We start from the raw sequence: 25,035 nt of genomic DNA, 5'->3' as shown, positions 1-25,035 counted from the left end.
TATTTAGGGCCTCAGTTTTGGACATGTTCATTTTAAAATTACTAATGGCACTTAAAACTTCTTAATACACTTTGTAGCTGTTGTCATAGGAACCTCAAGCTGCTTAGAGATGCTCTTACAACCTTTGCCTTTAACATGCTCAGTTCTTTGCTTTCTTTGGTCCATGTTCAGCGTGGGAGGAATGATGACTCCAGATAGCAGAGTGACTACTTTTCTCCATTAAAATAGGCAGAATGACTGACTCTATGCTTCTTGACATGTGATGCTAATTAAAGAAAACAGCTAATTTGAAAAATGACTCTAATCCAATTATTTATGATCTTTTCTAGCAGTGCCAACAAACGTGCAGAAGTCATTAAAGCATATCTTTGTAGAATGAGCAACACTTTATCTTTTTCTTACTAACTTTGTTTTTATTTGACGACATAGAAATATAATGCAGGCATACATGGGACAAATGCCTTTTATTTAATCAGATTCAGGAACTGTAAAACTACCAACATATTTTTGTCATGCCTACACATTTTTTTAGATAACAGATGTGGATTTCTTTTGATTCTATATTTAACTATTATAATTATTATTATTTAGTATTCATATAGCGCTGAAAGATTACGCAGCGCTGTACAGAGTATATATTGTCTTGTCCCTAAAAGTCGCTCGTAGGAGCTCACAATCTAATCCCTATCATATGTTTATGTATGTATGTATTGTGTAGTGTATGTATCGTAGTCTAGGGCCAATGTTTAGGGGGAAGCCAATTAACTTAATTGTATGCTTTTGGGGGTGTGGGAGGAAAATGGAGCGCCCCGAGGAAACCCACACAGACACAGGAAGAACATGCAAACTCCTTGCAGATGTTGACTTGGGTGGGATTCGAACCAGGGACCCAGCGCTGCAAGGCGAGAGTGCTACAATGTATGCATGTTGGATTATTCTGGCTCTGTACTATTAACAAGCTGACACATCATTGCATTCCAGCGGATCTGGAGGTGTGTTTAGCTTCTAAGGGTTAAGCTGAGTACACACGTCCGATAACGATCATTCGAAAACGAACGATAACGACAATCGGACCGATAATCGCGCGCTCCAAATTTTCCAACGATCGTTTTTTTTGGACAATAACGACCGTTATCGTTCAATCCGGCCGATCCAACCCGGCGGATTTTTTCGATTGCAGTGTGTACAAAGATCGTCCGATAATGATTATCTGTGGAGTAGTACGCATGTTCTTATTGCCTTGTCATAACGTCACTTCCGTTTGCGCACGCATTTTTTGATCGTTCGTCGTTCAGTACTTTATACTTATATCGTTCACGTGCGTACACAATCGTTCATTACGAACGATCTTTTCGGTCTAATTTGAATATCGTGTAAACGTCACGAATCGTTCGTACGAACGATCTTTATCGGACGTGTATACGAACCTTAACAATGGTTAGCAGTGATGCACTGGGAGACATCCAGCTCACTCCAGCTTGAATTATCGCAAATACAGTACTTTCTGTTTTAAGAATGCAAACTTTTGTGTTGTATATAGCCTAGAATCAGTACCACCTATTCTGGGCAGACAGAGCAGCCTGTGCAATGCCTCAGCAATCCTCAATCTATTCTAGGCTCAGTAGGCTGAATCTGCAAGCTTCGTTTGCGGCATTGGAAATGGACGATCGAGTAAGCGATCGTTTACACCAACAAGGCAAAACCCGCGAAAGTCAATGAGGATTGGAACAATCCTCCAAGACATTATCGGACATGGAGGGTGTGAAAAAAAAAAATTGCTGCGTGTGGTAATTGCCAAGAAACATTGTTTAGCACAAAAAAATTGTTCACTGCGCAAAAGCATTCAGGAAAATCCCTTCGTGGGTATGGACCTTAATGCTGGGAATACACGGTTCATTTTTGAGGTGATGAGATGGTTCGATAAATAATTTCCGACATGTCTGATCTCCCTTTCGATCCTTTCGCCGCTCGATTTCTGATAGAAGTGAATGGAAAAAGATAAGAAAAACGAGCGGAAGATAAGAGAATCGACTGCAGAATTGAGCGGCAAAAACGATCGAGAGGAGAATCAGGCGCCAGAAACGAACCGTGTATTCCCAGCATAAGAGTTAAACAACTTTAGTTCTTATCTATGTAAAAGAGCATGTTAAATCCAGTCAGCCCTGAAATGTAAATAGAAGCTGAAGGGTTGTTATCTCTCAGGGAGAAGACAAATTATAAGGTTTTAGTGCAGGAGAGTTCAAGGGGTCATTACTTCTGCTTCTCTTTCAGCTTAAAAGGCAGAGTGTGGATTCTAAACTGTAGCTGTGACAGTATGATGAAATCTTAAAATAAGGCTGCTTTCACAGTGAGACGTTACAGGCGCACGTCAGTGCAGCCTGTAACGCAGCCCACCGCAGAGCAATGAAAAATCAATGTGCTGTTCACAGTGCCCACGTTGCGTTACATTGTAACGCAGCACGTCAAGTTAAAGTGCTGCGTGCTGTACATTATATGTGGCTAAGCCGCGTTAGACTGTTTGCACATGCTCAGTAGTGTTGGAGGAGGCGGTCTCCCCTCCTCCTCAGCGGCCAGCCACATGGCTAATTAATATTCACTGCACGGTGTGACGTGCAGTGTTTACTTCCTGGAGCGGCCGCTCTGTGCGGCGATTGGCTGGCGGGATCACGTGGTCTCTGCATCCATAGCACAGAAAAGGCGCACCAAGAGCTGCATAACGCGGCTCTTGGTAGCGTCCTCCACCAACACCACCAGGCGTTGCGTTAGGGGCACGTTATGCGACCTATAAAGTCCCCTAAAATGCAACGTCCTGGTGGGAAAGCAGCCTCAAAAATAAAATAAAAAGCTATAAAACTGAAAATAAAATTATAAGACTCTTTCTATACTTCACACATTATTCCTTATCTCAAAGGTTTATTTTCACTTCAGGTTCCGTTTAAGTGGATCCAAGATGAAAAACGAACTATAACAAATAACATATCTTATCTAAAGTTTAGATAGTTTACACAGCAAATCTAGCTGCAAACAGCTTCAGCAGTTTATGATTATTTATTCCTGTGATACAATGAGAGTGGCCATGTTCTGTTTGTCACATTACACACAGCAAGCTGATCTGTATCTCCAGCCCTCAGCCTGTAAAAACTTCACTCCCCTCTGCTACTCCCTCCTCCCCTCTGACTCTGAAATCTCTGGCTAGTAACCTCCTCCCCCTCCTGCCCAGACTGGGCTTGCTACTAAGGCTCAGAGTGCCAAGGCACTCTGGAGGAGCTGTGGGCGGGGCTTGTTTAGTTAGAGTATTAAAGAGACTCTGAAGTATCATAACATTCAGGTTTTTATTTAAAAAATCTCTTTAACATCAATGCCCTAACTCAAACGCTGCATCCCCGAGGCTGAACACTAACTAAATCACCCCTAACTCCTCAGCAAAAATCCACGACTTTCTTGGACGTGGATTTTGCTGCCCAGGGAGGCAGAGCTTTGAGCTGCAGCTCTGCCTCCACGCGTGTCAATCCGAGCGTATCGCCCCTGCCCCTCTCAGTGACAGAAGACTGAGAGGGGCGGGGAGAGGGGTGGCGATCTGCGCTGATGGACGCGTGTAGAGGCAGAGCTACAGCCCAAAGCTCTGCCTCTTCACGGAAGCGCTTCCCGCAGTATGCCTTGGGGAGTTTGGGGTGATTTAGTTAGTGTGCAGCCGCTGGGATGCAGCATTTTAGCTAGGGCATTGATATTAAAGATATTTTTCAAATAAAAACCTGAATTTTGAGAGACTTTAGTCTCTCTTTAAAACAAAACAAAGTATTTGGCTTGAGGAATGCCCTATAAACTATATGAAAGGAGCACAATTATGCAATGAGTAAAAGTTTATCTCAGATCCACTTTAATAGCGGTATCCACACTTCCTCAGGCAATTAAAACATCCATCTTGTCATTATCTCAGTGCTAACTGCTGACATATTTGCTCTGACAGCCAGCACAAGGAGTACAGAGAAATCCCTTTAATCTTCAGTACAAAACAGCCATGAAAAATGTCACTCCGTAGATGTGGAAGATAGTAAATTATACATCAATATAAAGCACCTCTTGGCTTGCGAATGGCTTTATTCTGATATCCGAAACAGGAGCTCTGTGGCTACTACTTTATATGGAGCTATACAGTAATTGACTATCTTCACATATACCGTAGGGAGATACATTTTTCTTGTCTGTTTTGTATTGAAGAGTAGAAGAATTTCTTTAGCTCCTTGTGCTGGTTGTCTGTACTTTGATGGCATGTGACATATCCCCAGTGGTGGAGATACCAGCCTTTGCACAGGTGCTTTAATCCTAACTAGGGTTGCCTCAGATCTACATGCTTTGAGTATGATAATGAGAATACACCTCATATAAAGTCATAAGTCTCCCTGACCATATCTACACTATGCTTCTTAAGGCCCGTACACACGCCGGACTGGAGGCAACGACGGGTTCGTCGTCACCTCCCGCTGGGTGGGCGTTCCAATGACAGTCCGGCGTGTGTACGGGCCTTTAGTGCATCCTTTCTTGTGTGTTTAGCAGTGCATACAAATACAGTACCCTCCTGAAAGTGGACCTGAACTCTTGCACAGGACAGAAGGAAAACCTAAATAAATGCACCCCGTATGTATTTAGAGAGTTTAGCCTGTCTATTTCCCCCTCATCTGTACCTAATGACAAGTTGCAATGTGATATCTCAGCTGTATCAGCTCAAGAATCTCCTCTGCCACAGCAGAGAAGCTAATTTGTAAACACAGGATGCTAACCCTATGTCTGCTACCATGAAATATTGCAGGATTTGTATCAGCTGTAACAAAGAAATATTTTTCTTTAAAGTGCTTTAAACTTAGTGGAAGTTCTGAGTTCAGGTCCACGTTAATGTTTGGGACAAAGACACATTTTTTTTTTATTTATTTACTCCTCTGCTCCTCAGAATTACATTATACATTATACATCCAAAATTTCAGACGTGATCAAAGTTCAAATTCCAGAATTTAAAATTATTTGCTTGCATTTTAGTTTCACCATATTGGAATTACAACACTTTGTATCCCTCATTTCCTGGCCCCATAATGTCTGATTGATGATAGGAGGGAAAAAAAACACAAGGAGATAGGCACGCTCAGAGAGCTTTTGCTGACATTACGATTCAGCACTGTTTTACGGACCCGATGAAGCGCCAGTTGGCCATGAAACGAGTTGTCAAATTTTGTGCTGAATAAAAGTCTGAATTTGTGATCAGTGTATCTTTTAAGGTAAGTGTCACACGCCCCCTAGTGGGCTCAATGACTTCCAGTCTATTTCAAACCACAGACTGTCCAATCTCGTGGATGTAATCGATGAGCTAAAACTGCCAGAATTGGCAGCAGACAGGCTAGGGGGGAGCGGGGCAAGCTAATGAAACATAAACTACACAATATTTCAGAAACCAGGCTGCCACCATCCCTTTTATCCGGAAAAGGAAAAGGGCCTGTACACACTGAAAAACGCAGGCAAAAACGCAAGCGCATGCGTTTTTAAAGTGCCTTTAGTTTTAAAAACGCATGCGCTTTTGCAGGCACTGCGTTTGCGTTTTTTTTAAAAAACGCATCGCACCAGTGTGTACAAGTCATCACGATTTTCATTCTTTTTCAAAAGACCTTGCGTTTTTAAAAAAAGATTTTTTTTCTGCCTGGCTGAAAGCAGCGTTTCAGCTAAGAAAAGAATGACTTAAAAGTCTTTTTTTATTATAGATGCAATATAAATAATTAATATATACAGAAAATTATTAAAACCAACAATTATAGACTAGCCCAGTGTAAACTAAAAAGGGAAAAAATAAAGAAACGGATACCTAAAGTTCGGAAGAAATAGCTTTTGGAAGTAAGTCAAAGTCCTTTGCTTCAGAATGAAGGCAACAGGGAACCCAGCATTACAATTCAATTGTTTACACCGAGGAGCAGAGGGGTAAATCACATAAGAGTGTGACTTTGGGCCCATTCACATTAGGGCGATTAGCTTGTGATTCCCGCTAATCGCAAAGAGGCGCAATAGTAAGTATATGTCAGTGATCTCACGGCCGCGATTGACGTTGATTGCGGGTGATTCGAGATTAGCGGCAATCGTAAAACTGCAGCATTTTGGGGGCAATTCGGGGGTGATCGCGCTTAGTATGCTATAGAAGCGCTAATCGTGATCGCTCCAAGAACGCGTATTTGTCCAGTGATTTTTCACGTTAAATCGATAGAGAGTGAAACAGACAAACAGACCTGGAGATATAAGATAAGATAGTCTCTCCCCCACCCCACTATTTCCCATCACTCGGGAATGATGCAGTTTGTGAATGTGCCGCTGACTTGGTGACCCCATAATCATCCCTGCTGTGGTGGAAGCGTTACGCCTCCATAATGATATGTTTAGCACTCTCGCTGCTCCTCCGTACGTCATTCTGCAAACACAAGGCGCAAATAATGAGGGAGAGAATCACTTGTGGGGTTTTGTAAATCATAATCACAATAATAATCTGCTAAATGCTTGGTGTGGAGGGTAATCAGCGTGTCACCGTGTGTGTAATAATGGGGGGTCCTGGGAGGAAAATTAAGCGGCTCATTTGCATCTTATTAGTGAGGTCAGAGGCTTTTTTTCTGAATAGTTCAGTGTGACGTTCTTCTCCTCCCAACCCAACCATTCAATTCTGCTCTACATTCCATCCTCTCTCCCCCAGCCCCCCCCATGCAGCAGAGATAGTCTATTAGTCCTTAGCAACAGAACTTGTTTGCATGTGTGTAAAAGCCTCTGTTTAGTCGATGGGATATTCTGATTGTCGTCTATTTATATAGCTAACATTTTACAGAATACATGCAACAAGCGACGTGACTGGCTGTCAGACACTCACAATTTATTTCTCAGACTTACTGAAGTGCGCAGAGGAAAACTATGCAACATGGGAAGGACATGCATATTTCAGGTGTGCAAAGGCCTGATCCTCCGGACTAAAAATCTACTCAGCAGCACTGAAAAGGCTTGGTGTTTCTTTAACAGTTTCACAGCATCAGAACTTTGTTTTTCTTACCAAAGCATCATTTTAGCTGCATTTTTAGCTAAGCTCCACCCATCAAAGAAAACTGCCTGGGCTTTTTTCCCCTGATGCTGTGCAAAGCATGATGGGATTTTCTATGTTGTTATTCACGTTGCCTAGCAACTGGGAGGGGTGATGAGCACACAGGACAGTTGGAACTGTGTCTCATGCTCCTTTCAACCAAAAAGATGGCTGCCCTCATGAAATCAAACATTTGTCTGTTCTTTTAAAACAGGGTGGGTAAGAGATTATATTACCTATCTATTTTAATTAACATAACAAATGTAACTTAATGACAGTATGTTTGGTTAGGCTGGTGTTCCTCTTTAAGCTTCTGGGCGCAGAGCTGCAGGGGCGCAGGAGGTGGTCCCTTTTTATATCCTCCCTCCCCTCAGGTTCCGCCCCTGCGCTCCGCCCTTCCCCATCTGCTGAGCGCCGCTCATTCTACTTTCAGGTTTTCACTCAGATAAGGAATGTGAGTGGCGCTGCAGAGGAGACAGAAGGGACTTGAGAGTAACCAAGCAGCTCAGGGTGACCCAAACCACTAGGAATGTATAGGGGGACCAAAAAGCAATGCTTGGTGTAATTTTCCTTCTTAAATCCGAAGGAAACTAGCAATAAGTCAGCTATAAGTGAACATCTGTGGTTACCCACAATGCACCACTACTGACTATGCAAATTATCTCTTTTTGCCCCTGTAAGCCAGGCTAGCATCCAGAATCGCTGGTGTATAGCAAGCCTATATGTGGCTGTGTAAAATGTTAAGCTATAGCCTTGCTATCCAGCAGCAACTCTGGATGCTAGCCTGCCTTACAGGGGCAAAAAGAGATAATTTGCATATTCAGTAGTGGTGCATTGTGGGTTCACTTATAGATGAATTATTGCAAGTTTTCTTCTGTTTTAAGAAGGCAAATTACACCAAGAGGGGGACTTGGACCTCTAGCTTCTGCAGCCTAGAGGACTGTGTGAGCTGTAATCCCTGTATGTCTATAGCCGCACACTGTGCCGCTCTATAAATAGGGAAGGGGGAGCAAAGTGACAGGAGGAGGGCCTGAGGAGAAGGAGGGGGGATAAAAGGTGGGGCTCACAATCTAATCAATCTATCTATTGCCACACGCACACAACTTTTTCGGGGTACACACCTTTTTAGTATCTAGTTGTTCAAAGCCTCAGGCTGCGATCACTTGGATTAATCTGTGTACCTTCCATTTGCTAACTGCAGCCCTACCAATGCCACATTACTCACAAGGCAATGTGGGCAGGTGCCCAGGGCTAGGTGTGAATCCAGAGGCCTTGCTGACACTGCTCCGACTCTGACCTCTACCAATTAAATACATGCAGCCAGTAGGAGGAGCCAAAGCTAATAACTCTGCCAAGGGTATCATTTTCCTTTTCATCTACATCTGGCTCCACCTGTGGAGCCTTCCTCAGGACATACAACCTGATTTCTCAGTAAATGCTTTAGACCTAATCTGCCAGTAGATGGCCAATCAGATTCTAGCTGTCACTTCCTAGCAATAGCACTGTTTAAATGCTCAAAGGAGTGACCCCCTCGGCGGCCTTAGACCAGATGGTACTGGGTGTCCAGATGGGAGGTGCTGGGTGACCAGATGGTGGGTGCTGGGTGACCAGATGGGGGGGGGGTGCGGGGTGTCCAGATGGGAGGTCAGATGGGGGATGCTGGGTGTCTAGATGGGGGGTGCTGGTGCTGGGTGGTCAGATGGGGGGTGCTGGGTGGTCAGATGGGTGTGGGGGGGTGCTGGGTGTCCAGATGGGAGGTGCTGGGTGACCAGATGGGGGGTGCTGGGTGGTCAGATGGGTGGGGGGGGTGCTGGGTGTCCAGATGGGAGGTGCTGGGTGACCAGATGGGGGGTGCTGGGTGGTCAGATGGGTGGGGGGGTGCTGGGTGTCCAGATGGGAGGTGCTGGGTGACCAGATGGGGGGTGCTGGGCGGTCAGATGGGGGATGCTGGGTGACCAGATGGGAGGTGCTGCTGCTGAGTGACCAGATGCGGCACCATAGATCTGTCCAGGAAAACCCACCATAAGGGAGGTCCTCATTATTCAGCCTGGTTCCCGGCCACCCCACATCCATCACTGCCGCCTGTGCTGCTCATTAACTTGATGCTGGATGCTGTCTAATTGGGATCAGAGGGTACAAACGTAGGAAGATTGAATGCAAGTGATGTTTCCACATGGAGAACGCACAGCGAGCGTCTCCTATAAACACACATTATCTGCTCTGATAATAACCACCTCACATCTCTTGTGAAATACAAACCCGCCGCAATTACTAATAATGCTAGTCTGCGGAATATGTCAGAGCAATATAAATGTATCATAATAGCATGTGGCTGTGGTGGAGAGCTTAGACTGTTAGGCAGGGGGCACACTTGTTTATTAGCAATCGCACTTTCATTCTGTTTTTTTTTTGGTTTTTTTTGCGACATTTTGTTTTGCAGCAAAATACACAATACAATTACAAACGTGCACATTATGCATATGTTGTCTGATTGTTTGGTGATATAGCTTTGTAAATCTATTCCATCACATGGTAGGAGAGACTTGTAGATAAGAGAAGGGGAATGATAATGTGGTGCAGAGAGTCAGGCTCAGGGCACAAAACCACAGCTTAGAGCGGCAACCCCTAGCCAGACTCGTGGTAGCCACTGTGGTTTTTTAATTTTTCTTTCTTTTTGGGGGGGGGGGGGGGGGGGGGTTGCGACATTTTGTTTTGCAGCAAAATATAACAGAATTACAAACGCGCACATTATACACATGTTGTCTGATTATTTCCTGCAACAGAAAAAAAAAAACCCAACATGAACAAACCCAAACAAACTGATTTCCCAGGTGCCCATTGGATTGTATTACGAGTGCATGTTTTCCCGTATGTGACAAAGCGCCACCGTGTTTCTGACACGGGTACTCCCTGTCTAAGCTTCTCAGGAGCAGAGACTACTGGGAATGGATGAGTGATGGCTTTACAGTGTTGTTGAAAAATACGTCAGCTATATAAATCAGCTATATAAATGTATTAATATATATAGGGCACTATCTGCAAAGAGTTTGTATGTTCTCTCCGTGTCTGCGTGGGTTTCCTCCGGGCACTCCGGTTTCCTCCCACATTCCAAAAAACATACGGATAAGTTAATTGGCTCCCCCTAAAAATTGGCCCTAGACTACAGTACTTATACTACATAATATAGACATATGACAATGGTAGGGATTAGATTGTGAGCTCCTTTGAGGGACAGTTAGTGGCAAGACAATATATATATATATATACACTGTACAGCGCTGCGTAATATGTCGGCGCTATATAAATACTAAATAATAATAATAATTCATAATAATAATAACAGCAATAATGTGTGATGTGGTGAGGGCTTTAGAGTGTAAGCTCTGGTGCACAGACTGATAGGAATAGATCAGTGACTTCTGTACAGCGCTGTGATATATGCCAGAGCTACATACATGTAATAATGTGCAAGTGTGGTGAGGACAATAGAGTGTAAGCTCCTCTGGGGCAGAGACTGATGGGAATGAATCAGTGACCTCTGTACAGCGCTGTGATATATGCTAGAGCTATATACATGTAGTAGTGTGTGACTGTGGCGAGGACATTAGAGTGTAAGCTCCTCTGGTGCAGAGACTGATGGGAATGGATCAGTGACCTCTGTACAGAACTGTGATATATGTCAGAGCTATATACATGCAATAATGTGCGAGTGTAGTGAGGACATTAGAGTGTAAGCTCTGGTGCACAGACTGATAGGAATAGATCAGTGACTTCTGTACAGCGCTGTGATATATGCCAGAGCTACATACATGTAATAATGTGCAAGTGTGGTGAGGACAATAGAGTGTAAGCTCCTCTGGGGCAGAGACTGATGGGAATGGATCAGTGACCTCTGTACAGAACTGTGATATATGCCAGAGCTATATACATGCAATAATGTGTGAGTGTAGTGAGGACATTAGAGTGTAAGCTCTGGTGCAGAGACTGATGGGAATGGATCAGTGACCTCTGTACAGAACTGTGATATATGCCAGAGCTATATACATGTAATAATGAGCGAGTGTGGTGAGGACATTAGAGTGTAAGCTCTGGTGCAGAGACTGATGGGAATGGATCAATGACCTCTGTACAGCGCTGTGATATATGCCAGAGCTATATACATGTAATAATGTGCGAGTGTGGTGAGGACATTAGAGTATAAGCTCTGATGCAGAGACCCAATGAAAATGATTGGTGTATAGTATATTCTTTTTAGAGAAATCCTGTGCTGAATTATACTGACTGTTGCGATTTCTCCCCTTGCAGGTGCCAATCTGCAGCCTGACGGATCTGATGCTCTGCGGGATGGGCGCCTGCAGCAGGAAGGCCCTCACGCTACTCAGCAGTGTATTCGCCGTCTGTGGTTTGGGGCTTCTGGGAATCGCCGTTAGTACAGATTACTGGCTCTACTTGGAAGAGGGGATCATTCTACCGCAAAACCAGACCACCGAGATAAAAATGTCGCTGCACTCCGGCCTGTGGAGGGTCTGCTTCCTGGCAGGTATGTCTGTCATCTCAGAGACAGGGGGACACATGTCATGTGACTGAGCTATATATTTATATTACATTTTATCCAATATCTTTCACTTTTCCCTCTAATAACATGACAGATGTTGAGGAGAGAGATGATGATGATGCAGTTTGACACCACCTGTTATGTTGCAGCATTCTGCCTTTGTATAAATACTGAGACTCTCTGGCTGGGTTTCCACTTGAGCTGAGTATGGATAATTTTCGTCCGTCCCGCTCTTATTTTATACATATAAGAGCCGTTCACACTTGTCACTCTGCAACAGATTCATTGCAGTAAACGAGGCGCACCTCTGTGCAGTCCACGGTAATCATGGAGAGGCAGATGCTTTTGCCATATAGCCTACGGTGGTAATGCATCTGCCCCGGGCTCCAGTTGGATCACAGCGGACCATCAGAGCGCGCACTGCACTGTCTGCTCCCGCTCGGCAGAGGTGATCCGGCACAAGAGGGAACCGAACCTAAGATAAGCAGTTCAGGTAATGGACAAAACTTTTCAGCTCTATAAAGAACACACATTTCTCACTGTCTTCTTGTCTTATCAGATAGGGTAAAAAAAAGTGTGTAATTTTTAAGCAAACAATAGCTGATGAGAAGAAGGTCTCTGTCCATCTCTGTCCTGGTTTAGCAACACAACCTTGTATCTACTGGGAGAAGGGTAGGAGGCGCCCGTGGACATATAACAGTAAACTTAGTAGTAATTCAAATAAAGTACTTGAGTTCCTACCTTAACATAGCAGGACTCATACGTACAGTAGTAGTTGAGGTTTTTGAAGCTTTATTAGGGCACAAATGACAACGCGTTTCACGGCTAAGCCGCTTCCTCAGGTCTATAGATGTGCCTAAGGTATCCACGTGTAGGTCCTGAGCGCCACTTCTGAAATTTAAAAGGAGTCCAATAAATAATGCAAGTACACTGCATTATTGATCGAGGCTCCATTACTGAAAGATTTAAAGTACATTTAAATTTAGGTACACTCAGGAGCTCACGTGTAAAGCAACGGGGATCAGAACACAAGGCGTCTGTTTTCGGTTTAAAATTTGCTTCCTATTTTAATAGTGCCATACGTATAAAAGGTGATCTGAGATTGTCCTCCTGAGACCAGTGTGGAGAACAATGAAATATAATTACTCTACTGTGAGGATCTGCTGGTCCTTTTGCGTGAACCAGGACTACGACCTTCGCAGTAAAATAAGTAGGAGTAGGCTACCCTCAGATTTTCATTGCTGCCACCTGAATACCAGAAGTGACAGGTGACATGATGTGATAAACATAGGTACATATAATACTAGCTCTAGTGAGAAATTCTCTAAAGTCCTTTTCTGTTTTCCAGTACAGCAAGAGTTAAAAAGCTAGATTTGTTATCCATGCAAAAGAGCATGAGTCATGTGACTCACAAATAAGTGAACTCCCCCTGACCCTGCCCGCAAGTCTGGGTGCTGAAGTGTGATGACGGGCGTTTGGGTTTCCGAATTTTAACAGCCCGAATTCTAAAACCAACACTATTGCGTATTATGAGAAGACCAGGAAACCCCCAATTCTCAAAAGAATGACATGCGCAGCGAGCACACCACAACCGTTACACTAATAAGCCATCACTCACACTAAGCTTCTGCCTACAACTGCGCCGCCCACAGTAAGCTGCCACCACCCACACTAGGCCACCACCTACAGGTGTATCTGTGCATACTTAAATATGCCCAGATGCACCAGAGCTGAACTCACATCCACATGGCAGCACAGCACCCGGCATGCCCACAGAGACACCACAGCACCAGTATACCCACATAGATGCACCACAGCTCCCAGCATGCCCACCATTGAGGCACCACAGCTGACTCTGCCTGGTGACATTCAGGGCACTCCAGAAAAGATCCGGGGCACGTGCCACTTATTTTTGGGGCTAGCATTGCCCCTGGGACACACTTTGAGTCATTGTCTAATGAAGGCATGTTCACATGACTTGCTGCTGATCCATATGATCACAATATAGAGGAATCTGTAGATCAGGGGATCATTTTCTGTAATGGGAAGTTACGTCCAGTATTTTTGTACTAAATCTGCTGTGATTAGATCAGCTGCATAGAGAGGGCATGGTTTTCTATGAGGTTCAGCATATGGATACACTAGCTAATGCTATGTACACTCTTTCACTGATTGGGAATAATGTTTGTACAAACACACTATTCGGCAGCCAGGTCTGTTCTGTAGAAAGGGGAGAGATTCCCAACTGCAAGCACTGCATATAAAGGGGCCCATACACCTAACGATTTTCCCGCCGAAATACGGCCGATTTGATCACAGTGATCGAATCAGCTGTGAAATCGCCGCACACACCGCTGACAGATGATCGATTTCCGTCCGAAATCGATCGTTCCCGTCGATCCATCCGTGCGGAAGATTTTTCTCGATCGCTGGTGAGTCGGGTGTGCGTTGATAGCGGCGTTCGAATGCCCGACGACCGACGCAATACAGCGGGTATACAATACCTGTTCTGACCGGCGCGAGTCCCCTGGTCCCCGCTGTCTTCTTTCCGCGCTGGGTTCCGGACCGGCTGCAGCTACACAGAACTTCCTGTCCCAGCAGGAAGTTTAAACAGTAGAGCACACTCTACTGTTTAAACTTCCCCTGGACAGGAAGTTCAGTAACTGCAGGAACGGTCTTGAGCCCGGAGCGGAGAAGAAGACAGCGGGGACCAGGGGACCCGCGCCGGCCAGAACAGGTAATGTATGCCGCGCGGGGGGGGGCTGGGGGGGGGGGGGGGCTGGGGGGGGGGGTAGGCGGCAGCAGCGGCAGATTGTGATCGGTTTCAGGCTGAAATCGATTTACAATCTGTTTGCAGTAAAGGCAGCCATACGATCCCTCTCTGATCAGATTCGATCAGAGAGTGATCTATCTGTTGGTCGAATCTGATGGCAAATCGACCAGTGTATGGCCACCTTTAGAACAAAAGTTGGTTGTTGGTGATCCACTGTCCAAAGGACTGGGGAATAAATCACTTAATCAAAAGGTCAAAACTCTGTAGGCCATATTCTAGTAAATTTTCTCTAAGTTGATATTTTCAAACCTTATCAATAAAATACTTTTAAAGCTGCCAACAAAGCAAGAAATTACTCAAGAGGAGTTTGATATTCCCTATTATCTACTTTTTGCTACTTTCTCTATTAAGTTCTGAAAAAATATTTTTTTGAGATAAGATGATGTTCATTAACCCCAATGACAGTAGTTTACAATAACCTGATCACAGTCACATATATACATTAGTGAAACCGTTCCTGGACCATAGTAATGTAAAGAAGTAGAAAGCCTGTGTATTCCCCATAACGGGGTTCCCTGTATACAGGGCATGTAGAGAACGTTGCATACAGCAACAGGCTCTCTGGTATGCCCTACATCCTTTGTATTGCCGGAGCCATTGGTTCTGTAGCCCCTCGGCACTGGCACCCTGCCAGCCCTGCTTTTACATGACCCTGTTACGGGGGTATTTTTAGCTCCTGTCTCCGATATAATTTATAGAGCCAGTCTGTGCCTGGGAAGTCATGACTGCAATTTGCGTGCTGCATGTCAGTTGCGTAATCTGAATATCACAGAGGCAAGGCAGGTGTTCCCTGAATTCTAGTAACAGAAACACTGTAATTGCTGAATAATTGGTGACTTTACGGCACAGTTGTAACATAGTATTTCTTTTTCGTATTTGGATAGTGCCGTCATCTTTTGCAGCGCTGTACAGAATATATTGTCTTGTCACTAACTGTCCCTCAGAGAAGCTCACAATCGAATCCCTACCAGAGTCCTATGTCCATGTATGTATCGTGTAGTGTATGCATCATAGTCTAGGGTCAATTTAGGGGGAAGCCAATTAACTTCTCTGTATGTTTTGCGGATGTAGGAGGAAATGGGAACCCAGCGCTGCAAGGCGAGAGTGCTATCCACTACACCACCATGCTGCCCACTATATGAAAGCTTGTCGCTACATCTTCTGTGTGGCCGTCAGGGGTTTTGTTAATAAATGGTGCTTTTGTTTTGAATACTTTACAGCCCTTATTATAGTCCTTCCCTTTCTCTGATCCCCTCTTTAGGCTTCAGTAAAATAATCTGTGCTTCAGTTGGAATTCTGTTTGTAGTTTCTTGAAGAGATTGCAGATAGGTAGTTTTTATCTACGCATAGCAGGGTAGGTGAGGATTTAGGAAAAGCGGTTTTAGTGCAGGCGCTGCATACTCCCAACATGGTTGCATATTCTGTTATTTTAAGTTTACAACAGGGTTTTTCTGATGTAGTTCTGGTGGATCTCCGCTGTAGATTGCCTGTCTGCATTCATTCCTAAAGTCCCTTCATGACAACTGCCCCTAACTCTTCCTTTGATATCTTATCTGGCTGCTCACCTTAACCTTGTAACACTAATGGTACCCATACACGGTACAATAAAAACATTTTATTTTCCTGTTTTTTTGACCAAAACGATCGAATCGAATGAAAGTTGAAAATAATCTTTTTTTTTAATCAAGAAAAACAAACGATTATCCCGTTTTTTCAATAAAAATCCGATCAGACATGTTGGAAAAATCTTTATATTTGACCTAACGGAACAATCGAACTAAATTATCTAATCGAGTATAAGCCGACCCCCCCCACTTTTCCTTTAAAAACACAGGAAAAAATGTTTGACTCGAGTATAAGCCGGGGGTAGGAAATGCCACAACAGCCGAGCATTCACCCACTCTGCAGAGACTTGGGGAGAATCATTCAAGACTACTATGCCTAATATAAAATGCATAAATACAAGATATCAGTCAGTCATATAGCATCCTGAATGTGGCAGCTTCAGCTACACGACAGGTGGTTAAACTTCAATTACTTCCCTAATTTGAGGTGTTTGAGGTGTTCTTATCCTTTGCAGAATTGGCGTGTGTATACACATAAAATGGAACTCTGAGTTCCCTGACACAATGTTCTGAGCTAACAAAGATTTCAACTGTAGCAGCCCAACTTATTGCAGTATGTTAGAGGATATGGAGGAATAGACATGACATGCACCTGTCACAATACAACACTCTGCATCTGATGTCCAAATGCTCTGGCTTACATTTATGGATTGCCACCCTTCCCTAGTTCGGAAAGAATGAGTGCAGAATGGATTTTAAGAGCAGTGCGCCGCGGTCATTCCTCTCTCCCTGCTACCCTTCCTCAGAGCGGAGCAATATACTGTACTTTAGGCTGCCCCGGCCCACCCATCCAGCCAGCATATACACAGAAGCGTGGTAATCCCCGAGTCTCTTTCTCCACTACCCCTACCCAGAGCGGAGCGATATACATTGTTTTCGGCTGTCCCCGGGCCACCCACCTGGCATATTCAGAGACGCGCACCTCAGAGCAGAGTATTTACTCACTCATTCACGCCGCCTGCCGTGGTCCCGTGTATATGATGTCCCGCAGTGATGACTCTCATTACATGCACCACCGAGGGACGTCATAAATACGAGATTGTGGCAGGCGGCGTGGGTGAGTGAGCAAACACTCTGCTGTGCGTGTCTCTGAATATGCCAGGTGGATGGCCCGGGGACAGCCAAAAACAATGTATATCGCTCCGCTCTGGGGAAGGGTAACGGGAAAAGAGAGACTCGGGGGTGACCGTGCTTCTGTGCATATGGTGCATATGGTGGGTGGGTGGCCTGGGGCAGCCTAAAGCACGAGTATATTGCTCAGCTCGGCGGAAGGGTAGCGTGAAGAGAGACGGGTGACCGTGGCGCACTGCACAGCTCTTAAAATCAATTTTGTGTGCATTCTTTTCGAAATAGGGAAGGGTGGCAATCTAGTGGGGGGGGGGGGGGGTAGTCAAAGGCTAGTGACTCGAGTATAAGCCGAGACCCCCACTTTTGGGCCACTTTTTTGGGCTAAAAAATTCAGCTTAAACTCAAGTATATACAGTAACTGTGATTGATAACCTTAAAGGACAACTAACACAAAAATGGTAACATTTTAAATATATATACTATGTAAACACATAAAAAGAAGTACATTTTTTCCAGAGTAAAATGAGCCATAAATGACTTTTCTCAACACACTGCATCACACCGTCAAAAATAAGCCTTCAGGGAACACCACGCTTGCCGTCATTTCCTGCTCCGGGTATGCGGAAGTGTATTGTGACGTGACGTCACGTCAGTGCTTTTTTAAAAAAATCTACACAATGCCATAGACGAACATGACTTCCAGGCTGACTTAGATCGCCGCAACTGGATGCGGCACTGCAGCATTAACATAGTTCTTGACCTGCATCAGGGATGCGGTGAAAACGTCACTTGTCGCACCATAACGTACCAGTATGAAAGGGTTTCATTGCACAGCAGTGGGGTACACCTAGGTGTGAAAGTGCCCTTACACTAGCATACTGTTGGATTCCAAAGCCCCCCCCCCCCCCCCCCCTTTTGTTTTTGGAGTGAGTACAGTGAACAACAGACCTGATTGGGGAAGGACTGGTATTCTAGACTACACTTGTTTGGTACCCACCCAATATTATTTTGTTTCCCATTCGGTTGGTACTAGCAGCTGCTACACTACAAATGGCTCTTGGTCTGTGTTTTCTTCATGTTTCTGAGATTCACATTTTATCAAAGATCTTTGTTGTGTTTTTAGGTTTAGCTTAACGGAAAATAAACTTTTGAGATAGGTAATTGTATCTGTTGAACTAATCCCACACAGTACTTTCTTGGTTTCCCACATTCTTTTCAGGGATTTTAAGTGGACCTGAGACGAAAAAAAAAAAAAGAGTGTCCATAAACACAGGTAAGTTCTAAATAGGAATAGTACCGGTACTATATGTACCCATGTTTATCACATATCACAGATGAAGGCGTCTTTACTACTGGCAGGTGTACCACTGTGGAATATGTGTTTACTGAGTGTTCCAAAGCCAGAAGAAATAACACCTGATCTCCCAGAGTGCACCTGGTGGCATTTCTGGGATGGTGGGGCTACATCCAAATATACAGCAATATATAGATATTGGATTTTTTCTAACGTTAAAACCAGAAAAATTACAGTAAAAGTGGGTAACTTGAATAATTTACTGCATTCTACTACATATCACTATAGTGCCACTTTAAATGAAATAAGTTTCCCTCCCAGAGACTGACCTTGCATGGAACACACTGCGCCTGTCTCACCTGATATTCCTCTGTTTGTCCTCCTGCAGGTGAGGAACAAGGACGCTGCTTCACAATCGAGTATGTGATGCCCATGAATGTCCAGATGACGTCGGAATCCACAATCAGTGTGCTCAGTAAGTGTAGAACTGCCAGAGAAAGAAAGAGTAAAGATGTAAATTCTGTCGCTGATTCCTCCAGTAACAGAAGCAGAGGGCAATAACACAAAGCATCCTATCTTATACCATAGTCTGACTGCATTGAAAGACTACTTTTTCACCTTAAAGCGGATCCAAGATGAAAAACTATAACAAGTAACTTTTCTATATATCTTATCTAAAGTTCAGATTTAGATAGTTTACACAGCATACCTAGCTGCAAACAGCTTCAAAAGTTTATGATTATTTATTCCTGTGATACAATGAGGGCAGCCATGTTCCGTTTGTCACATTGTCACAGGCTGAGGGCTGGCTTGCCTGTGTGTAAATTCAGTCCCCTCTCCTCCTCCCCTCTGCCTCTGAAATCAATTGCTAGTAACACCTCCTCCTCCTCCTGCCCAGACTGAGCTCCCATAAGCCCTTGCTACGGTGCCAAGGCACAAAAGGAGCTGTGGGCGAGGCTTGTTTAGTTTATAGGGAATTAGAGTATTAAAACAAAACAAAAAAAAAAGTATTTGGCTTGAGGAATGCCCTATAAACTATATGAAAGTAACACAATTATGCAATGAGTAAAAGTTTATCTCAAATCCACTTTAAGGCCTATTTTCACGGACTGTTGATAGGCAGTGAAATGCCTCTCAAACTCTCACAACTGCTCACTGCTGCTTGGCAACTCCTCACTGCTGCCTGGTAACTGCTTGCTGAGCACACAGCTCATCGGTCCGTGGAAAAAGCCCTAAGAATGGAAGCAATTTTCCCCTGTCAGTACTCCTCCTATTCATTAACCAATAAGTTTATCACTACTTATAACACCTAAATGATCTACATCCTGTCCCCCCCCCCCCCCCCCCCCCCACACACACACACACACAAATTAGGCTTTATAGGGGTGATACTTGTTTTATTACTTTATTTTCTATAGATTTTATATGGAAATATAAGGGAAAAAAAGTGAAAAAACACTAATTCTCCAATTTCATCCCCTATAGTTTTAAAATAAACAATGATACTATAGATAAAACCCACACATTTAATTTGCACATTGTCCCAGCTATCACAACATTTACAGTGGGATGCGAAAGTTTGGGCAACGTTGTTAATCATTATGATTTTCCTGTATAAATCATTGGTTGTTATGATAAAAAGTGTCAGTTAAGTATATCATATAGGAGACACACACAGTAATATTTGAGAAGTGAAATGAAGTTTATTGTATTTACAGAAAAAGTGTGCAATAATTGTTTAAACAAAAGTAGGCATCATGAAATCAATATTTAGTAGATCCTCCTTTTGCAGAAATTACAGCCTCTAAACGCTTCCCGTAGGTTCCAATGAGAGTCTGGATTCTGGTTGAAGGTATTTTGGACCATTCCTCTTTACAAAACATCTCTAGTTCGTTCAGGTTTGATGGCTTCTGAGCATGGACAGCTCTCTTTAACTCACACCACAAATTTTCAATTATATTCAGGTCTGGGGACTGAGATGGCCATTCCAGAACTTTGTACTTGTTCCTCTGTATGAATGCCTTAGTGGATTTTGAGCTGTGTTTAGGGTCGTTGTCCAGTTGAAAGATCCAGCCCCGGCGCAGCTTCAGCTTTGTTGCTAATTCAGCGCTGCATAATATGTTGGCGCTTTATAAATACAATAAATAAATAAATAAAATAATAAATAAATAAATAAATAATTCCTGGTCATTAGTCTCCAGAATCTGCTGATACTGAGTGGAATCCATGCGCCCCTCAACCTACACTGACAAGGTTCCCAGTCGCTGCAGTGGCCACTCAGCATGATGAAACCACCACATTTTACTGTAGGTAACAGGTGTTTTTCTTGAAATGCTGTGTTGTTTTTCCTCCATGCATAACGCCCCTTATTATGCCCAAATAACTCAATTTTAGTTTCAGCTGTCCACAGCACCTTATTCAAAAATGAAGCTGGCTTGTCCAAATGTGCTTTAGCATACCTCAAGCGGCTCTGTTTGTGCTTTGGACGGAGAAAAGTCTTCCTCTGCATACAGCATCTCCTTGTGTAAAGTGTGCCAAATGGTTGAACGATGCACACTGACTCCATCTGGAGCAAGATGATGTTGTAGGTCTTTGGTGCTGGTCTGTGGGTTGACTGACTGTTCTCACCATTCGTCGCTTCTGTTTTTCCGAGATTTTTCTTGGTCTTCCACTTCGAGCCTCAACTTGAATTGAGCCTGTGGTCTTCTATTTCCTCAAAATGTTCTTAACTGTTGAAACAGACTGCTGACATCTCTGAGGCAGCTTTCTGTATCCTCCCCCTAAACCATGATGGTGAACAATCTTTGTCTTCAGGTCATTTGAGACTTGTTTTGAGATACCCATGTTGCTACCCTTCAGAGAAATTTAAAAGAGGTGGGAAATTTACAATTGACCCCCTTAAATACTCTTTCTTATAATTGGATTCACCCGTGTATGTAGGTCAGGGGTCACTGAGCCTAACAAGGCAATTTGAGTTCCAATAATTAGTTCTAAAGATTTTGGAATCAATAAAATGCCCAAATGTATGCACCTGCCTAATTTTATTTAAACAATTATTGAACACTTTCTGTAAATCCAATACAATTCATTTCATTTCCTCAAATATCACGGTGTGTGTCTCCTATATGATATATTTAACTGACATTTTTTATGGTAACAACCAATGATTTATTGTGATGATTTCGGCTCAGCGACTGGGGCCCCTGGATGTGGAACAGGGCAGTCCAGTAAGCAAGGGGCAGAAGTGCTTGTGAAACTAGCGGCGTGACGACTAGGCGCCTGACCAGTTTGGAAACACAGCACTCCCACGGAGTGGGAGTGAGAAGATGCTGGACTTGAAACAGGCAGAAGTTGCCAACAAATCGGGTACTCGTACAGGCCGGGGTCTGGCAGCAAATCGGATTCTCATGCAAGCGAAGGTTGGCAACAAATCGGGTAGAAGGTCAGCGAAGGTCAGCAGGAAATCAGGTAGTCAGGCAAGCCAAGGTCAACATCCAGGAATTCAGAAACGGGCAGAGCAAAACTCAACTCATGTGAGTACAACACACACAAATCTGCAATACTACAGCACCGCAGTGTTGCACTCTCCAGATTTAAATAGGCCTTTGGCGCAAACAGCGTAATGCGTCATGCGCACATGCAGATATGCATAAAACAGAACATTCTGCACGCGTATGCAGTGCTCACAGCAACGCCTTATGGCACCAATGTTTACGCCGTGCTACGCAACACGCGCGGGCAAGCACCGACAGACCACTACGCAGGGAGACCCGCTGAGACCCACCAGGACGACTGCCGTATGTACCAGCTGCCTCGTCTGGACAGGTAACTGACCGTGACATTTATGCAGAAAAATTATGACGATTAACAAGGTTGCCCAAACTTTCGCATACCACTGTAACTGACTAACTCTAATCCACCTGGTTTTCTGTCACTTTTTAATGGGCAGAAACTACAGGGAGAATTTTACCTCAAACTCCTCATTTTAGATAATGAATTAGTTTGTGTGATGTAACAGCAGGGAAGAGAGCCGCACAGTGATGGTTTAATCACATGAGCTGATGCCTGCAGTCACTCCTCTGTCACATGTCTGGTGCCTGCGTAGGTAGGCGACACGTTGGGACGGTGTAATCACACTCACATAGCAGGGAAGGTGTCAGTATGAAGAAACAATCATCTCATCTGCACAGAACTTTGAGGAGAAATATGCAGCATTTATAGCAAAGACACAGATCATCATTCAGATAGTCTCCACCTACACTTCATTGTCATTGCCTGACTTTGTAACAAATCCACTAGCTTGTGGAAAAGAATGCTGTATACTCTGCAGGCCGGTGGTCCTCAAACTAAGGCCCGCAGGATGAATGCGGCCCCCTGAGACTTTTTCACTAGCCCCCAAACACTAAATGTATCTTATAGATGTGGCCCACTGCACCTTGAAATAATGGTGGCCCATATATAGAATAGCAATGCTGGCACAAACCATCCACAAACTACAGAAGCCAGTGAGCACTAATTTGCAGGCTTCCAATCCAATTCTGCATCAGGTGACACTGCTGTCCATCTGGAAGGCAGGTTGTCACCAGGGTAAGGTTCACTGTCTGGCACACAAAGACACTCTTCGGGGGCCGCATGACTGAATGGCTGCTGCTGGGGGTTCTCCCCTGGGCATGATTGGGGGAAATCAATACATAGATTCAATGTAATGTTTTTCAACATCATTTATGTATGTTCCGGCCCCCCAGCAGTCTGAAGTATGTTGACCCGGCCCTTGACCGAAAAAGTTTGGGGACCTCTGCTGTAGGTTGTGCCACTAGACATTCCATAGAATGTGCTATTGTATACCTGAAGCACTGTGCTACTAAGTACCTCCTAGGCTGTGCTGCTTGGTCCCCTTTATTTATTTATTTATTTGTTGTATTTATAAAGCGCCAACATATTACGCAGCGCTGGACATTAATTTAGGTTACAGACAATATTTAGGGGTGACAAACAGCAATATGACAATACAGGAATACAAGAAAACCAGATCACGCACCATAGTATGAGTACAAGGTAATGCTTAGTCAGTCACTGGAGGGGAGCATGGAGTTAGGCAAGTTAGGTTCACTCAAATGCATAGCATGGGTGCACAGTAATAGAGGTGCATGATCAGGTAGGACACAAAAGGAGTGAGGACCCTGCCCAAAGGCTTACAATCTAGAGGGAGAGGTAGGGACACGAGAGGTAGGGGACCAGAGTTCGGCTGTGGGTTTAGAGCAATTGTGAGGGGTGGTAGGCAAGAGTGAAAAGGTGAGTTTTGAGGGCCTTCTTGAAGGTGTTGAAGGAGGGGGCTGCCCTAATGGGTGGAGGTAGGGAGTTCCATAGTGTCGGAGCGGCTCTTGAGAAGTCTTGGAGGCGTGCATGGGACTGGGTGATGCGGGGGACGGTCAGGCGAAGTTCATTGGAGGAGCGGAGTGAGCGGCTTGGTGTGTATCTCTGAGTAAGATCAGAAATGTAGGTTGGACAGGTTTTGTGGATGGATTTGTAGGTCAGACACAATATCTTGAATCTGATTCTGGACTGGATAGGAAGCCAGTGGAGGGATTCACGGAGGGGAGCCGCCCTGGTGGAGCGATGGGAGGAGTGGATAATTCTGGCAGCCGCATTCATGATGGACTGCAGTGGGGCTATTCGGGTCTTAGGGAGTCCAGACAGAAGGGCATTGCAGTAGTCGAGGCGGGAAATTATGAGGGCATGGATGAGGAGTTTGGTGGTGGCAGGGGTCAGGAAAGGGCGAATCTTACAGATGTTACGAAGGTGGAAGTTGCAGGACTTTGTGAGGTTTTGGATGTGGGGAGTGAAGGAGAGTGCGGAGTCCAGGGTGACACCCAGACAGCGGGCTTGAGAGGTAGGGTGAATAGTAGTGTGGTTAACAGTGACCTGCACATCTGGGAGGTCCAGGGATGACCGGGGTGGGAAGATCATAAATTCCGTTTTGTCTAGATTTAGTTTTAGGAACCTAGCGGACATCCAGGAGGAGATGGCAGATAGGCAGGAGGAGACCTTGTCCATGGTAGTGGTGGATATGTCAGGGGTGTGGAGATAGATTTGGGTGTCATCTGCATACAGATGGTAGTTAAAACCCATGGAGGAGATAACCTTGCCAATGGAGGATGTGTATAGGGAGAACAGTACTGCTAGGTACCCTATTAACAATGCAGCTGGGTACCCTATGAACTATACAGCTGGGTACCCTATGAACTATATAGCTGTGTACCCTATTAACAATGCAGCTGGGTACCCTATGAACTATGCAGCTGGGTACACTATGAACTATATAGCTGGGTACCCTATTAACAATGCAGCTGGGTACCCTATGAACTGTACAGCTGGGTACCCTATGAACTATATAGCTGTGTACCCTATTAACAATGCAGCTGGGTACCCTATTAACAATGCAGCTAGATACCCTATGAACTATGCAGCTAGTTACCCTATGAACTATGCAGCTAGTTACCCTATGAACTATGCAGCTAGTTACCCTATGAACTATGCAGCTAGGTACCCTATGAACTGTACAGCTGGGTA

At 44.4% G+C, this 25,035-nt stretch overlaps 1 protein-coding gene and 1 long non-coding RNA gene across 2 annotated transcripts in view; one reads left to right on the top strand and one right to left on the bottom strand.

Annotated features, from left to right (window-relative positions):
• CACNG5 (calcium voltage-gated channel auxiliary subunit gamma 5) overlaps nucleotides 1–25,035 on the top strand; it is a 112,710-nt gene that overhangs the window by 68,093 nt on the left and 19,582 nt on the right. Inside the window, exons 2-3 of the mRNA XM_068262586.1 lie at nucleotides 11,396–11,630; nucleotides 18,854–18,940. Coding sequence (XP_068118687.1) covers nucleotides 11,396–11,630; nucleotides 18,854–18,940 — 322 coding nt within the window. The remainder of the gene's footprint in view (nucleotides 1–11,395; nucleotides 11,631–18,853; nucleotides 18,941–25,035) is intronic.
• The window catches only part of LOC137541337 (uncharacterized), a 456,394-nt gene continuing 443,751 nt past the window's right edge, over nucleotides 12,393–25,035 (bottom strand). The window contains exons 4-5 of the long non-coding RNA XR_011025126.1: nucleotides 18,825–18,952; nucleotides 12,393–12,536 (exon numbers count right to left, since the gene is read on the bottom strand). This is a non-coding gene — a long non-coding RNA (uncharacterized lncRNA). The remainder of the gene's footprint in view (nucleotides 12,537–18,824; nucleotides 18,953–25,035) is intronic.

Source organism: Hyperolius riggenbachi, chromosome 12 (genome assembly GCF_040937935.1).
Source record: "Hyperolius riggenbachi isolate aHypRig1 chromosome 12, aHypRig1.pri, whole genome shotgun sequence".
NCBI lineage: Eukaryota > Metazoa > Chordata > Amphibia > Anura > Hyperoliidae > Hyperolius > Hyperolius riggenbachi.
The sequence above is the reverse complement of the archived record's forward strand: the minus strand, read 5'-3'. Positions and strand labels throughout refer to the sequence as shown.